This window comes from Helianthus annuus, chromosome 6 (assembly GCF_002127325.2).
Source record: "Helianthus annuus cultivar XRQ/B chromosome 6, HanXRQr2.0-SUNRISE, whole genome shotgun sequence".
In the NCBI taxonomy this organism is placed as follows: domain Eukaryota; kingdom Viridiplantae; phylum Streptophyta; class Magnoliopsida; order Asterales; family Asteraceae; genus Helianthus; species Helianthus annuus.
The window spans coordinates 31456530-31472954 of record NC_035438.2 but is presented as its reverse complement, the minus strand read 5'-3'; the positions used below and the strand labels follow the sequence as shown (position 1 = coordinate 31472954).

General features: G+C 34.3%; 1 protein-coding gene and 1 non-coding gene across 2 annotated transcripts; one reads left to right on the top strand and one right to left on the bottom strand.

The window, feature by feature from the left end:
* Positions 1-7384: 7384 nt before the first annotated feature.
* LOC110865124 (sufE-like protein 2, chloroplastic) lies at positions 7385-8236 on the top strand. The gene has a single exon (XM_022114345.2). The coding sequence runs from the start codon at positions 7516-7518 to the stop codon at positions 8086-8088; it is 573 nt and encodes a 190-aa protein (XP_021970037.1). The 5' UTR covers positions 7385-7515; the 3' UTR covers positions 8089-8236.
* A 751-nt stretch (positions 8237-8987) lies between these two features.
* TRNAR-ACG lies at positions 8988-9060 on the bottom strand. Its single transcript has one exon. It is a non-coding gene; the product is annotated as a tRNA-Arg (tRNA).
* Between the last annotated feature and the right edge of the window lie 7365 nt (positions 9061-16425).

Below are 16425 nucleotides of genomic sequence, written 5' to 3'. Positions count from 1 at the left end.
GTACACCCGGTATAAAGTGTCGACATTAAAATTAAAAGACGTAGCCGTTGGTTTTTATACTACGGTTTTACGCAAACGTGGTGTGTCTATAAATCTTTAACCCGGCACGACCCGGGCTACTGAACGCATAAAAGAACATGTAAAACGTTCACAAGATCATTATGAATTTTCCCAAGTTATAAAAGAGTTTGTGCCTTGTGCATTCAAATCAATTTTAATAAACATTTTCAAATGTGTCAGTTGAATGTATTTACCAGTGTAAACTGACGTATTTTCCCCAAAAAGATTAAGTGCAGGTACCTAAACGTAATTGGCTGGTATTAGCTCCCTAGCTTCGGGATAAGCCTCGCAAGCTTGATTGCAGTATCTGATGGAACAATACTTTATGTTTACTTACGATCCACTGTGGATATATTCAACCCCTGTAATACATTTTGATATTACGATCAGAGGTTGAAATTTATATATTTATCTTATGCTTCCGCTGTGCATTATATAATTGTGTGGTTTGACTATATTGTTGCCAACATCGTCACGGTAATCCCCCACCGGGCCCACCGGTGAGACACGTGGAAATCGGGGTGTGACAGTTTAACTCTTGACAAGCTAGATGAGAGTTTGGAAAGGAACGGGTGAAACAAATCAATTACGCATGGAAGCTTGAACAGATGCAAGATAAGTAAAGCTTACACCTCCTAAAATAGAATCGCAATATATGTGATGGAAGTATTTTAGTTAAGATCTGGTTAGCCGAATAAATGTTAAGAGGAGACCCCATAATGTCCGTGATAAATGAAAGTTTGTTAAGACGATACCCCATGATGTAAACCATGAAACGGGTCAAACAAGTAAAGATGATTTTTTGGTATAAACATTCGCTGATGTGAACCAAAACTAGTAGAAATGAGTTTTGGTATAAATACTCGCTGACGCGAAATACGGAAATATGTTTGTATGCAAACTACTACAAAAGTGAATATGCAAATATGTTTTTATGCAAACTATTTTAAAAGTCAATATGCAAATATGTTTGTATGCAAACTACTTTAAAAGTCAATATGCAAATTACTATAAAAGTCAGCGTTTAATTAGAATGGGTCTTATAAGTCGGTGTGAAACAGTATTTTGGTGGTAAACAAGAGTTTTGAAAGGATTACTTTATGACGCAAGCCATAACGGCTCAAACAAATAGAAATGAGTTTGTGGTATAAACATTTGCTGACACGAACCAAAACTAGTAGAAATGAGTTGTGCTGTAAATAATTGCTGACGCGAACCAAAAGGGTCAATATAAAGATTGATTTAGATGCCATAAATGGCGAATCAAGAATGGTCAAAAGGACAAACGTGTCATGCGGGTCAATGGTGATCACCATTTGAACTCGTTATTTAATGCATTGTTTTGTCAAGTTTCATGCTTATAGGTAAGCGTAATGTACGAGCATGCATTGCCACAAATTGGAAAGAAATAAAAGTCGTAAGGTATGGATAACGAGTCAATGGTGTTGACTCGTGACAGGTAAGTATAAAAGGTTATGCCTTCGGTAGGGGCTTATGGCTCGACTAAAGAGGGATGAGTCAAATTTGGGTAATAGATTAACCCAAGTGAAATGTATTTAGCATTTTAGGTATAACGGTCATTCAAGCCAAAGCACGTTCATTATGCGGAAATGGACTAAATTGATTAAAATACCCTGGGTGATAAAGCGAGCAAACTACCCCTAAGGGTAGCTTAATAATAAGTCCTAAATTTGGGTTGATCTTTTTGGTAACATAAAAGTGGAAGGCATAGGCTTTTGGCTCAAGGTCTCTTAACATGTCATTTTTGATAAAACGCCATACTAGAAGATAATAATGAAAAGTTAATGTTTTGTTAAATGAAACCAACCAGGGGCAGAACTAATATAAATCTAGCCGTAGCACGGGCTACGGCCCAAGTCCATATTCGTTGTGCATTTTTTTTTATTTTTTTTCGGTTTTATACAAAGGATACCCCTAAATTAATACAAGGATACCCCTAAGACCACACGGTGTAGGCGTTTAAAAAAAAGCGTTGTTGCTGCTCAACGTCGTTCACACTGTCCCGTCCACGGCGTTATTGATTAGGCCAGGGAATCTCCACCGGCGTGGAAGAGTTTTTGGCATCGACGTGGCATGTGGTTAATGGACGTGGATGTTTGTTTAACCCCAACGGTTAACTTTTAAAATTAAAAAAAAATAACTTACCTTTTTTTAAAAATTCTAATTTTACCACTATAAATACAACCCACTTCTTTATTTTTAAATTACAAACTCCACCACTTCACCTAAATTTATACAAACTCTCAATGCCGTTCCACTTCACAAAAAAAAAAAAAAAAAAAAAAAAAACCGAGGATGAGAGCCGTTGTGTGGACCGAAGAAGATTGTGAGTCGTGGGTCGAAGCTTTGAGCCACCACACGCCGGATAGGCGCTCGAGCAGTCCTTTTTGGAGGACAACTGATGTAGCGCGTGATACGGAAACGAAGATCAAACACGTTGATTCAAAGAATACCCGTGTGTTCTTCCCCAACCCCCAAGATTCCACCCAAAAGGCACGGAATTTGAAGTGAAAAATCAATTATGTCAAAATTCAAGTCTGCCCATTCATATTACTAGAGGGACATATAAATAGAAACCGAAATTCGAAATGGGCCTCAAAAAGACAACGGGCCAAACACAAGCCCAAAAACAAAATGTCCAAAATACTTCAAAAAAAAACATAAAAATGTAAATAACTAATAGAAATAAGCGTTTTTTTGGCCCGGACGATGACCCCTAGGCGGTTTGCAGCAAGATGGAGCTCGTTCCCACGTTCGTTTCGCCTGGTCGTACGCCCAAAACGGACCCCCGTAGCCCAAGTTAGAGCCATTTTAGTGAAGCCCCTTTTGTTACACGATCTTGGGCCTCCAAATACAAAATGGCCCGCTCCTCCACACTAAGGCCCGCATCAACAACCCGACAACACTTTCAAGCCTATACGGGTGAGAATAACCGAACCGTCGACTCTCTCTCGTATCGTTTTAGGACAATCCGTCTCGTATTTTTATTTTATGTAATGTTTTTAAAATTTATGTAATGTTTTTTAGTGTTATGTATTTGTTTACTTACTAGTAATATGTTTATAAATTTTTAATACATTTTATATAATTTTAATTATAAATAATACAAAAGGTGTGTGACACGTGTCGAAAAAAGTCATGTTTACACGCCCCATGCCACACCGTCCATTTTAACACCACGCCCCGTTCTGATGCGTGGTCCACGTGTCGCATAATGTCCCATCTTCAAGCCCTTCCACACCGTGTGGTCTAACAAACTCAAACTTATAAAATAAGGGAGTTTGATTGAAACACTAGCCCAATTGATTAAATTAGCCCAAAAAAAACATAACTACGTATGGCAACAACCTGGGAGAAAACCAAACGTCGCTCTGGCCTCTCGCTCAGACTCAGACGTTGCATTCTTCGACCTTCGTTATTGTTGTTTTTATTAATATTGTATGATTGCACGGTAAAAAAAAATTTAGGATACCCCTGATTTAACGGGCTAGTTCCGCCACTGAAACCAACCACAATTGCGGTTGTATTTGAGAGAAAATGTAGGAACATGATAAGGGATGTAGGAGACTTGAGCTAGAGCGCTTAAAGTCCCTTAACGGGTCGGTTGGGTAAAACACCAAACCGAATTAGATGTGAATTGGATTGTCGAGGAATAAACCTCTAAAGAATAAAACTTGTTTATCCTTGTTGTTTTAATAGCGTTTGACCGTTTAACTCAAACACTAATTGTTTTTAGTGTTTATGTTAGGCTTTTACAAAGGCGGGTATCAAACGGACGACCAAGCATATGAAGAACCGAACACTATTATATCACTATCCCTTGGAAAATAATTATGGAAGGATGAAGCATGATCATGCACGACAAAGTTTTCAAGCTTAAGACATCATAATTTCTAGCTTGTATTTTAAGTGTAAAATTAGTTATGTCGGTCCGTCTGGGTTATCAGTAAACCCAGACGTATAAGTTCTATGTTTAAAAAAAAATCTAGGACCTCATTCTACGAACATTTAAGATATTCGATATAAATGGGATAGAGGGTTACGTTATACCAGTTGGGACCAAAATGACGTAATTTGGGTTATGAGTATACAAAAAAACAAAAAGTTCAGTTAAAGGAGTTGGAAAATGTTAGCGGACAACCAACAAGTCACACCATTGGTGGTAAAAAGAAATTGTTTCTCCTAGTTTTAATAGTGTTTTGGTGGGGAACACGAACTTGATTATGTAAGCGATGACGAAACAAATATTAACAAGACAAGCCAAAAACCAAATTCAACTAATAGCCGTAGTCAAAAAAGACTATCCTAATTTTGTTTTGATTTGTATAACTTATTAGTGTTTTTATAGTTTAACAATTGTGGGTTAAATACACTAAGTATTTATCTTTCTTTTCTTAATGGAAACACACACTTTCTAGTCATATTATTACTTTTTTTTAGGTAAATTTCATTCAACCAACAAACAAGACGGACATCTTCAAGCTAGAGATGATCCGTCAAAACAAAAGTTACATCACAGGAAAAGAAAATTTACACCAATCATTCCAAGCTACGTTACCCTTCCTACTTCTACTCCTATACCAAAGAAAACCCAAAGATTTTACATCGGAAACAATTTGAACCACTTCTGTATTAGAACCTCCTTCTCATTCCTAGCTTTCCAAATTCGCCAACAAGCTAAGATAAGAACACCATATAGTGCCTCTTTCATAGTATCCGAACCACCCAAATAATTAACTAATTGAAGCATGTCATTAGTTGAGAACACAAAGAAAGGCGAGATCTTACACCAAGTTGATATGCCCATCCAAACTCCACACGCCAAGCGACAAGCTGAAAATAAATGGTCGGAGGTCTCTTCCGCGTCACCACAAAGAAGACATAAACCATCTCCCACACAAATATTCCTCTTTCGAAGCGCACTCTGAGTTGGGAATCCATGTTAGCCCTCCACATGAAGATATTACATTTATCAGGTAACCATTTACACCAAGAAAAACCAATACTATCGTCCGTCAATTCATTGCTTCTTAACCATTTCCTTGTCTCCTTAACCGAGAAGTCGACATTGACCCCTTGGTTCCAAACCCCACTATCTTCTTTTCGTTGTAAACAAAAGGCCGCAAGCTTCCTGTGAACCTCAATGAGGTTAATAACTTCAACAGTTGAGGAAGGATATGTCTTCCATTCCCAAGCAATGATAGGACCATTACTTCCCATAAGAACCCTATCCGCCACCGAGCACCATTTATTAACATTAAGATGAAACAAATCCGGGTACATTGTCTTTAACAATTCACTTGTTAGCCACGGGTCAATCCAAAACTTCACCTTATTACCATTACCCACAACCCCACGAATCATATTCACAAAACTAATACCTTGAACCTTCAACCGAGAACTAAAGGTCACCAATTTACTCCATGTACCAGAGAAGCGTTTATTACAGGGAAACGCTTCCCATCTTCTAGTCGATCCATGCACCGCGTCAATAACCTTCCTCCAAAGCGCATCATGCTCTAACCGATATCTCCATAACCATTTTAATGCTAACGCATTGTTGGTCTCCTCTAGTCTCCTAAGACCCAAACCCCCATCTTTTTTAGATTTCGTAACATTATCCCAAGAAACCCAATGTACTTTATTTCGTTCATCATTCCTACCCCATAAAAATCGCTTGACAATCGCTTCAAGCTTATTAATAACGGCTAACGGAGCTTTATACAATGAAAAGTAATATGTCGGGAGACTCTCTAGAACCGCTTTAATAAGAATCACCCTACCACCCATAGATAAAACATTAGACTACCACCTTGACAATCTTTTCTTGAACACATCAACCACCAATTCCCAATTGCCAATTCGACTCATATTAGCACCGACTAAAATACCCAAACACTTGAATGAAATTGCGCCCGAACTACAACCCAACCCACACGCCTTTGAACCCACCTCTTCCATGTTTTTGCCTACCCCAAATAAGCTCGATTTCTGTATGTTAATCCTGAGACCAGAGCATAAGTGGAAGATGCTACTTAGTCATATTATTACTAAACTACACATTTTTATTCATCACGAAGATTAAACCCTCGCTATTTAGAAAAACAAAGTCTTATCCAACACATAATCATATCTAAAATGGTTATAGCATAATTATAGATAGTAAAATATAAAATTAAAAAATACTTTTATTTTCGTTTTTGTAGAACGTTGACACGCAATCTTTAATTGTATAAGGCTATTCGGTTTTAATAATCTTAACTTTCATCTATTGGCGGAGATTAATCACAACTAAGAAATGTTTAAACACAGTTCTACCTTTGAATGTATACTCCTCTAGCGATCTCATACTAAATACATGTTAACTCAGTTAGTTTTTTGGTAACATGATAATTTAAAAATCAAATTCTAAAGGGCTTATAGCCTACTGATAGAATGAGTGTTATAAGGTTTTGCATATTAAATAGTGCAACTTCTAGTTCCGTGGTAGACATTAGTGTAAAAGAAAATAGACTTCGTAGGTCTATAAGTGTGTCATTCTAAAAAAAAAAGCCACATGTGATATAGTATTTGTGTGTAATATAGTTACTACATAATATTTGGAGTTAACTTCCGTTTTACTTCCTATATTTTGGTCATCTTAACGGTTTTGCCCCAATCATTTAAAAACGACTATTTTCCTCCTTAATGTTTCGATCTTGTCGCCATTTTGCTCCCCGACTCTAATTCCATCCATATTGTATGTTAACTTAAAAGATATTTTTGTAATTTCAAGTTAACATACAAGATCCAAGTACCCTTATGTTATACTTGAAATTACCAAAATACCCTTCCAGTTAACATACAATATGGATGGAGTTAGAGCCGGGGAGCAAACTGGCGACAAGATCAAAACATCGAGGGAATAGCCGTTTTCAAAGGGGTGTTTGGTGTTGCGTTTTCAAAATAGATTATGCGTTTTCAAAATAGATTTTGCGTTTTCAAAACTGCGTTTTGAAAAAGCATGTAGGTACATGCTTCTCCAAAACTGCGTTTTGGAGGCAGATAATCACTTTTTCATCCAAACACTTTTTTAGATTATTTATGTTTTACAAACGCAATAATCAAATAATCACTTCAAAACGTAATCCCAAACACCCTCTAAATGATTGTGACAAAATCGTTAAAGTGATCAAACCACATAAAGGAAAACGGGAGTTAACTCTAATATTTGTGTGTAAAATAGTTGCTACATAATTATAATTATGGAATATAAAAAGAAGAATAATTTACATATGGATCATAATCTTTTGTATACTATATATTAACAATCCCCTACTCCTCACTTCCAGGATCTCCCTCATCCTCCACCGCCATCTCCTCCGTCCTACCCTACCTACCACCACCACACCTAACTTTCCGATCATTCTTTTCACTCCAACAACCACCACCTCAATGTACTCCGCCTCCACCTCCACCGCCAGTTTCAAACCACCACCACGCTCCATCTTCCCACCACCACCACAAAAATCTCCAAACCACCACCTTCCACACTTCTCCACCACCCTCACCGTCCCAGAAAAACTCAACACCCTCGTAACAGAATTCAAATCATTATCCAAACCAATCGACAGAGTCAAACGCTTGCTCTACTACGCAACCATCCTACCCGAGTTCGATGAATCGGGTCGGGTAGAATCCAACAGAGTTACTGGGTGTACGGCTCAGGTGTGGCTGAACGTGGCAGTTGATGCTCATGGGTTGATGAGGTTTCATGTGGACAGTGATTCGGAGATTACTAAAGGGTTTTGTTATTGTTTGATATGGTTGTTGGATGGTGCGGATCCATTGGATGTTGTTGGAGTTAAGGTTGATGATTTGGGGGACATGAATGTTGGGGTGTTGCCGGTTAGGGTGAGTTCTAGGGTGAATACTTGGCATAATGTTTTGATTAGTATGCAAAGGAGAACTAGAGAGTTGGTTGTGGATAGGTGTGGTGATTGTGAGTCTTTTTCTTTGTTACAATAGTTTGTACACTTTTTTTATATAGAAAGATAAAGATCCTGGGTTTTCACTTAATTCTGAATGGTATTAAGGTTTATCGGTCAGCTGTTTTCTTTTTCATGTGGTTGACGGTTCAAGTCTTATATTGGACATAAGTGTAGATTTAGGGATATGATCAGAGTATTTGTGAGTTAGTCATTAAATTATGCGTGTAAGTTAGTTGGATAATCGGTAAGGTTTTTAATGTTTTTGTTTTCCAACTTTACGTTGGATCACGAATGTCTCCACGAACCTCGGTTTTAGCTAATAATAATGCATACCAAGTCGGCCCAACTCGATATTTCCAACTGAGCCACAAACTAAGCTCGTATTTAGCCTGCCTTCAACTCAAGCCAACTCATGCTCGACTAGTTGTCTTGTTTTTCTATCATTTGATATCTTGTACGGTTTTTATTTATAAAAGTTTTATGCAACATAGCAAGAGTATTAGATTATGCTTGTAATTTGTTGTTTTGGCATTTTGAAAAAGATTAACAAGCATGTTTTTTACCAAAAATCAAACAATTACACGATATAAAAATTATGTTATTTTGCAATTAAGAAAAACAAGAGAGGTTGAGTGAAAAAGAGATCATCATTTGTTGACGAATGTTAGGTAATAACTAATTATAAGAGTATCATCCAAAATAAGCTTCCTGGATTCAAATGAGGAAGGGAAATGTGTCGGCTAAGTGTAAAATATTAGTGACGGAATATGCGACGATGGTTGTGGGCCCACAGAATCCATTTTAAGATATGCGAGCCGGTTGTGCGGGTGGGACTCCCGAGGTAGTGGATACGAAACGGGAACTTTTAAAAGATTTATTATTGTTTTTCAAAATATAAAGTATATTTTTAATTGAAAATATCAATAAGAAAAAAACCGACTCTGCTGGGGATCGAACCCAGAATCTCTGGTTTCGTAGACCAGCGCCTTATCCATTGGGCCACAGAGTCATTTTTGTTGTCTAATTTTATAGTTAATATATATCATAACGCAAACTGTTTTGAAAATTGCATCTACGCAGTTCTGTTTTGCGTTAAACTAGATTTTGCCCCACCTGCGTTGCGGGGTACTAAGCCGAATATTTCTCTCTCATAACATGTACGTATGTGTTTCAATTACTTATACATACTACTCATAACACGATCTCAAAATAAATACACTGAGTCAACCAATTAAAATAAAACATTATCAAAGTTTTTCTTAAAAAAACGATGGAAAACTGTAATTTTAAAATGGGGGCAAAATTGTAATTTCTCAGGATAAACGAGCATGTGCCAGACAGCCGCCTGAAACAAATAAAAATTACACCGAGTCAACCAATTAAAACAAAACACTACCAAAGTTTTGTCAAAAAAAAAAAAAAATACTAAAACGGTGGCATGACTGTAATTTTACATCGGGGGCAAAATCGTAATTTGACTAGGAAAACAAACAAAAACGATGCAAAATGTAAATGTAAATTTAAATTGATGGCAAAATCGTAATCTAACTGGGAGAAAAAAACAAAATTAATGGCAAAACTGTAAATTTAAACGGAGCAAAATTGTAATTTTTAATCGAGGGCAAAATTGTAATTTTTAGCTAGGGCAAAAACATAATTTTAAACTGATGACAAAATCGTAATTGTTAGATGCATTTTTAGGCATATATTTCCATTGCATTTTATGCATTTAGACTATCGATATTGCAACGAGAAATACACATTTTTGTAAGATGAAATCTACTTTGGTTTGTTTTTGGTTGATTTTGTAGGTGTGGAGTAAATGCTAAGGATTACAATGCATTTCTGAAAGAACTTGAGGAGTTCAAGAAGACGAATTCACTGTTTGTGACTCTGGACAAAATCCAAATAAGATATAAAAAAGGTGTTTATCAATGAAGATAACTCAATCAAGATGTGAATTAAATGGCTCGACTATTCTGGTGCAAAGTCAACAAATATAAAGTGGTCATTATGTTGCAACAAGTAAAGAAGTTTGTGGGCTGAATTTTAAAGGTATGGAATAAAGAGAGAAAGAAAGGACAATTATAATTGGGCTAAGCAATATGGGCTGCCAACAACAACAAAAAGGAAAAGAACATATCATCATGAAAAACAACCTGAACGAAGGAAGAGGAACAATTTTTTGGGGGACGGCTGGAACAAGGATCGCATGAAGGCATCTTTCTTTTGTGATTTTCTTGAACAATTAATATTTCAGTCTTTGTTTCGTAAGTTTGAATTCTTGGATGTTTTGTTTAGTTTTAGACTTGATTGTTCTAGCTATCATTTCTAGCTAGAGCCGTGTAGTTTCGACATCGGGGTTTATTTTCTTTGATATGGTTCATAAACTTATGTGAAACGAGCACGTTCGATCCAATTATTTTAGTGGTTTGTTTATATGATTCTTGTTGTTATACGGACTCGATCCGGAAAATATTAGATTGTTAATAAACCTGATCAACTTATTAATTTTTCTAATAAAGTTCAATCAATTTTTAAAACTTTGATAAAGTTTTAATTTTTGATACTAGGAACAAAATAATACTTTGAGTTCGTCTATGAACCCAAACTGTTAGAGAATTATATAATATAGTTAAACATTCCGAACGGCGTGTGTGTTTGATTATAATCGATACTTCTATCATGCAACCCGCACGATAAAATCCGAACTGTGTGAGCTTAGAGTAGCGGGTTGGGTCTAATCAACGAACGGCGTTTGGTTAGACATTAAATAGAGTGGAGGTCCGAACTGCGTGACGTCTAGTGTCGATACAAACTATTATTTAAAAAGGATCATTGCACCGTGATCGTTAATGATCGTACGTCGAACCGAATCAAGAAATTGCCCTGGTGTTGAAATTAGTTTTTAACATCTGAATTTTCCAACCACTTTAATTAGCTTTTCTTTTTAATCTAAAAATTATAAATTGTTTTTACATTCTAGTTTAAACTAAAAACCCCCTTTTTCAAAATAACCGTATATGTGTCTAAAACGTTTTGGCATAATTAATTAATTAATATGTATCCCTGTGGACACGAACTTGACTTCCATTCATACTATTTTTAGTGTGTCGAAGTAGGTTTATTTTATATTTATTTGTTGGATTTGACACCCAACACTAATTTTAAAGCAGGGATAAAATCCTAAATTGGTTAGATCAATGGGAAGTGTCAGACAGCTGCCTAACACTATCCCCATCTTGTGTTTGTAGTTATAGGTAATAAAAGATTATTCATTTCAATATATATGTACATAATCAATATATATACCTAAGTTACAAATGATATCCACATATTTGGAATACATGTTTGCCATCCACATATTATAGGTTTGAAGTCACACCTCTAAATTTATACGTTGTCAACCGTTTTCAATGATTTATATCTAGCATACCCCTAAAATAAACATATGGGATCACGGTTATTTTAAGAGATATGACTGACATATTACTTAGGTAATTAACAAGTTAAATTTTTTAACACGCATTCAATCTAAAGTCTTGTCTGAACACGATATGTTCAAAATAAACATATTACTTTGTTAAAGATTAGCGCGTATATGTTTAGTAAGTGGATAACAAAATACGGTTAACATGATTAAAGGTAACTAATTTAGTGACAGGATAAAGCCATCATGTCTATTAATTAATGAAATTATATGAAATTAAACCATGAATTTGCATCCTAGTTTAACAATAGTTACATTACAAAGGCTATTTTAGTCTTTCACACACGTCGCCGGAGCCCCTTTGATCGAGAATAAGCAATAACTAATTTAGAATTGTACTTTGAAAAGAAAGTATAATAATAATTCACTTTGAAAAGAAAGTATAATAATTCCGAATTGAGTTCTGAAGAGAAAATACAAGTAAATGACCCCAAAATTTGGAACGTGTAGAACGGCAAAAGGCAGGTGACCGACTTTCTTTACTTGATTTTACCTTACATTTTCATGCATTTATTAGTTGACCTTGAAGTATAATTTGATAACCGTCTAAAGAGTTTTTATTAACAACTTTTTATCCTTGGTGATACTAACTACTAACCCGGTTAGCGATATTATAACCGTACGTTGTTAAAAAAAAATCCTTGGAAGTATGAAAAAAAACTTTAAGCCTTAAAACGATGTTTTGAAAACCGGGCCGAAGATTTATCCGCGGCACAGATGGTTAATCGCACTGACAAACCCTACTCATTAGTAAGGGGGGAGAGCTCCTAACTAGGGAAGTTTAAAGTTCAATCGAGTTGGAAAAACTTACAATTGAATTTGATTAAAGTTTGCATTCTATGTAGGCCTGTAAATGAACCGAACGTTCATGAACTGTTCATGAACTTGTTCGGCGGGAGGTTCATTTATTTAATAAACGAACGAACACGAACAAAAAAATTTGTTCGTTCAATTAAATGAACGAACATGAACACACATTGTGTTCGTTTATTTATATTCGTGAACATTCTTTTATGTTCGTTAACGTTCATTTATTTACGTTCGTTTATGTTTGTTTAAATTTTAATAAATACATAAATAGTTATATTTATATAAATATTAGGTTTTCTAACTAGTTATATAAATATAACTAATTACTATATCTATGAACCCTTATTTAGATGTGTTTTCGGATGAAATGTAAATATATTAGACTTGTTTCTTCAATCATGATAATATATGTTTATTCAAATGTGTTAGTTATTTTTTTTTACGTTCGTTTGTGTTCGTTTATGTTCGTGAACTGTTCGTTTAGGCTTTAAACGAACGAACATAAACGAACACGAACATGCCCGATTTCTTAATAAACGAACACGAACAAAAAAATGTGTTTGATTATATGTTCTTGTTCGTGTTCGGTTAAAATTAAATGAATGAACACGAACATGCCTATGTTCGTGTTCGTTCGGTTCGTTTACAGGCCTACTATGAATTTAAATTCATTTGAATTTGATAATCGAATTTTGCGTTTGCATTTTATAAATTTAAATTCATTCGAGTTTGGTAACCAAATTTCGAAACAAATACTAAGTTGTAATACTCGATTAAAAGTTGAAATTCAACTTATGCATTTTATTTTTGATTTTATATAAACACAAAGGGACTCATAAGAAATGAATATCTATTTTATATGTAGGGCTACTATTTATTAAAATTAAGAGTAAATTACTTTTTGAGTACTTGTATTTTAGTGGTTTAAACCATTTGAGTGTAAAATCAAAATTTTTAACGTCATGAGTCTCTAGACGCTTTTTTTATAACCATTTGAGTCCAAATTTTAACCTTTTGAGTCCAATTTTTTTTAACAAAATTGGACTCAAACCGTTATAAAATAAACAAAATTGAACTCAAAACGTTATAAAATAAATGGCTAGAGACTCAGAGCGCTAAACTTTTTGAATTTGGACTTAAGTAATTAAAACCACTAAAAACAGAGATTCAAAAAGTAATTTACTCTAAAATTAATTCAATACTTTGACTCAAATCCAATAAACAACTACCTAAAATCTAAATGCTAAATTTCTAAAATCTAAAAAAAACGTAGATAGTCTAACAAGCTATTAAGTTTAGTCTTCGGCCGCTATGTATCTTTTCCATTTCTAAGCTCTCAAATCTCATCCACCACAATCGTTTCGTTTGACGCTAAATCGATGGTAGATGAACAATTTTGGTTGTTAATTTATAATTTTTTTTTGTCATTTTGGTATGAACTTATAATTTTGAATGATTTGGATGTAATTTTTGATGTTTGTTATGTGTTCATTATTCGAACATGGTTCGAAAAACTAGAAATTTGATCCAAACATAGTAATCGAATTCAAATCTTATTTTAAATTTGAATAATTCGATTTGACTAATTTAAATATTCAAAACTAGGTTATAACCCGGTGTATTACACGGGGTTGAATAAATAAATTTTATATACTAAATAATAAACCAATATATCTTTAAAAACACGGGTTAAATAAATATAATTTTATATATTAAATAATAAAAAGTTATATATGTAAGAACCATATTGTACGGGTTGAATAAATGTAATTTTATATACCAAATAAAAAAGTTATATCTTTAAAAACACGTATCTTACATGAGTTGAATAAATGTAATATTGTTTACCGAATAATAAAATAATACATCTTTAAAAAACCTCATTTATTACTCGGGTTGAATAAATGTAATTTTATATACCATATAATAAAAAAATTACATCTTTAAAAATATACGCATTACACGGTTTGAATAAAATATAATTTTCTGTACTAAATAATAAAAAATATATATCCTTAAAAAAACCCCGTGTATTGTACGAATTGAATAAATCTAATTTTATATATCAAATAATAAAAAGTTATATTTTAAAAAACTCATGTATTACATGGGTCGAGTAAATGTAATTTTGTATAGTGAAAATAAAAATATTTAATATATTAATACAAAGTTTGGTTTTCGTGATAAAAATAAATTATTCTGTTGTTGCAAAATTTGTTAACTAAGTCTCAATAAATTTAACCCTTTTATTTAAAACTCCGTAAATGTATAAATGATAAATAATATTAGTTAATTTTATTTTAAGTTTCATAAAATCTATTTGATACCAAACTAAAAAAAAACGTTCAAACATAGTTAATTCAAATAAATAATATTATAAATGAGATGAAGATTAAACTAAATACTAATTATCCATAAGATATTAAACTAATAATATTTAGTAGAAGGGTTATCTATAATATAAGATATTAAATTAAATAATATTTAGTAGAAGAGTTATCTATAATTAATTAGATGAGATTAAACTAAAATAATAATTATCTATAAGAGATAGTCTAATATGATGACAAGTGTCCCTAAAGTGGTTTCTTTTACTATATAGTACTAGCGGTAAGACCCGTGTGTAAACACGAGTCGTTTCTTAGAAAACCATGCATAACAAATATAAACGATGAGTATAGTTATATTTATATAGACTTATAAATAAAATAAATAAATAAGTCAGTCGGTAAATACTTAAAGCTTAGAGTATAAAAACTTAAAGTTTAGATTGTGCTGAGTCATGTTTTTCTTCCATAAATGTCTGAAGAACCATTTTGATGATGTATTCTTCTTGAGCCTTTTCTTCTTTTGTTAATTTATCCATCTGCTTTTCTTTCCTTCTTTGATAAAGGATGCTAGCATGTGGAGCAGTGGGGGTCTCCTGATTGGCAATTTTTGTTGTTTGACTGGAACCACTGCTTTCGGATAATCAGGCTTTTTAGGAGCAGTGAGATCTCTCTTCATTAACTCTTCCAACTTTTTGTAGGTAGCTAACACCTTTTCTTCTCTCCACCTTCTAACCTGGTTCCTTGACCCATAATCAGCAGTTATCAGCTCTTCTTTCATTCTTTTCAGTTTCAAGGTCATTTCTGTTACATTTTTCTTGTAATTGACCCAAACTGGAGGAGTTTGCTTTACCTTGTCTTGAATCATCTTTTGAATTCTGACTGTCTCTTCTTGCAGTTCACTGATGGTCCATTCTTTGTATTGATACTTTTCTGCCCTATACTTCTTGTATGCCATTATGTATTCAAGATAGTCATTTCTCATGCTTTCATCATCTTTTTCTTATAATTTCTGATAAAGGACTTTTGAGAACTGCTCTAAAGTTCTAACTTTAGTGAGCAGGTATTGATTCTCTTTTAGATATATCCTCTGCTTGTTTGGCCTTTATTTTGAGATATTCTTCTATATTTCTTGGCAAGGGATAACCTTGAACAGATAGGAGTTTCCTTTTTTCAGGATCATCTTCAGAGTAGAAGGATTTGATTTCCTCCCTGACTGCTGGAAGATCTAGAGGATATTGTACTCCTACAGGGTCAATGGCAGTGTTTTGATTGAAGGGTTGAACTGAAGATAATGGAACAGGGTTTGGAATGGTGACAAGGGACAGTGGTTGTGTAGATGTTAGAGTTGGGGAAATGTCATCTTCCAGTACAATGTTTGTTATCTTTCTCCTTTTGTGCTTTGGAGAAGTTGGTAGTGTATTTGTGGGTTGAGTGGCAGTGATTGAAGTAGTGGGTATCTGACTAACAGCTGTTGAAACAACTGGTGTTTCAACCACTGTGGTCACTACAACAGTTGATGTGTCAACTGTTGTTTTCTACTTTTTGGCAGCTGGTTTTTGTGGTGGTGATATTGTTTTTGGTATGGCAGTGGATTGAGTGTGGGTTGATGTAGTAGTGATGGCAGTTGTTGAGATAACATCTGTTGGTTTGGAGGTTTGATGAGAGGAACTTTTGGGGATTTGAGGAGTTTGTTTGGTGGTTTTGGAAGGTGTGGTTTTGGGTTGGCTTACTTTTCTGGTAGGCT

Excerpts from the sequence above, each read along its gene's own strand:
- LOC110865124 (XM_022114345.2), top strand. The coding sequence starts at position 7,516 with ATGTACTCCGCCTCCACCTCCACCGCCAGTTTCAAACCACCACCACGC.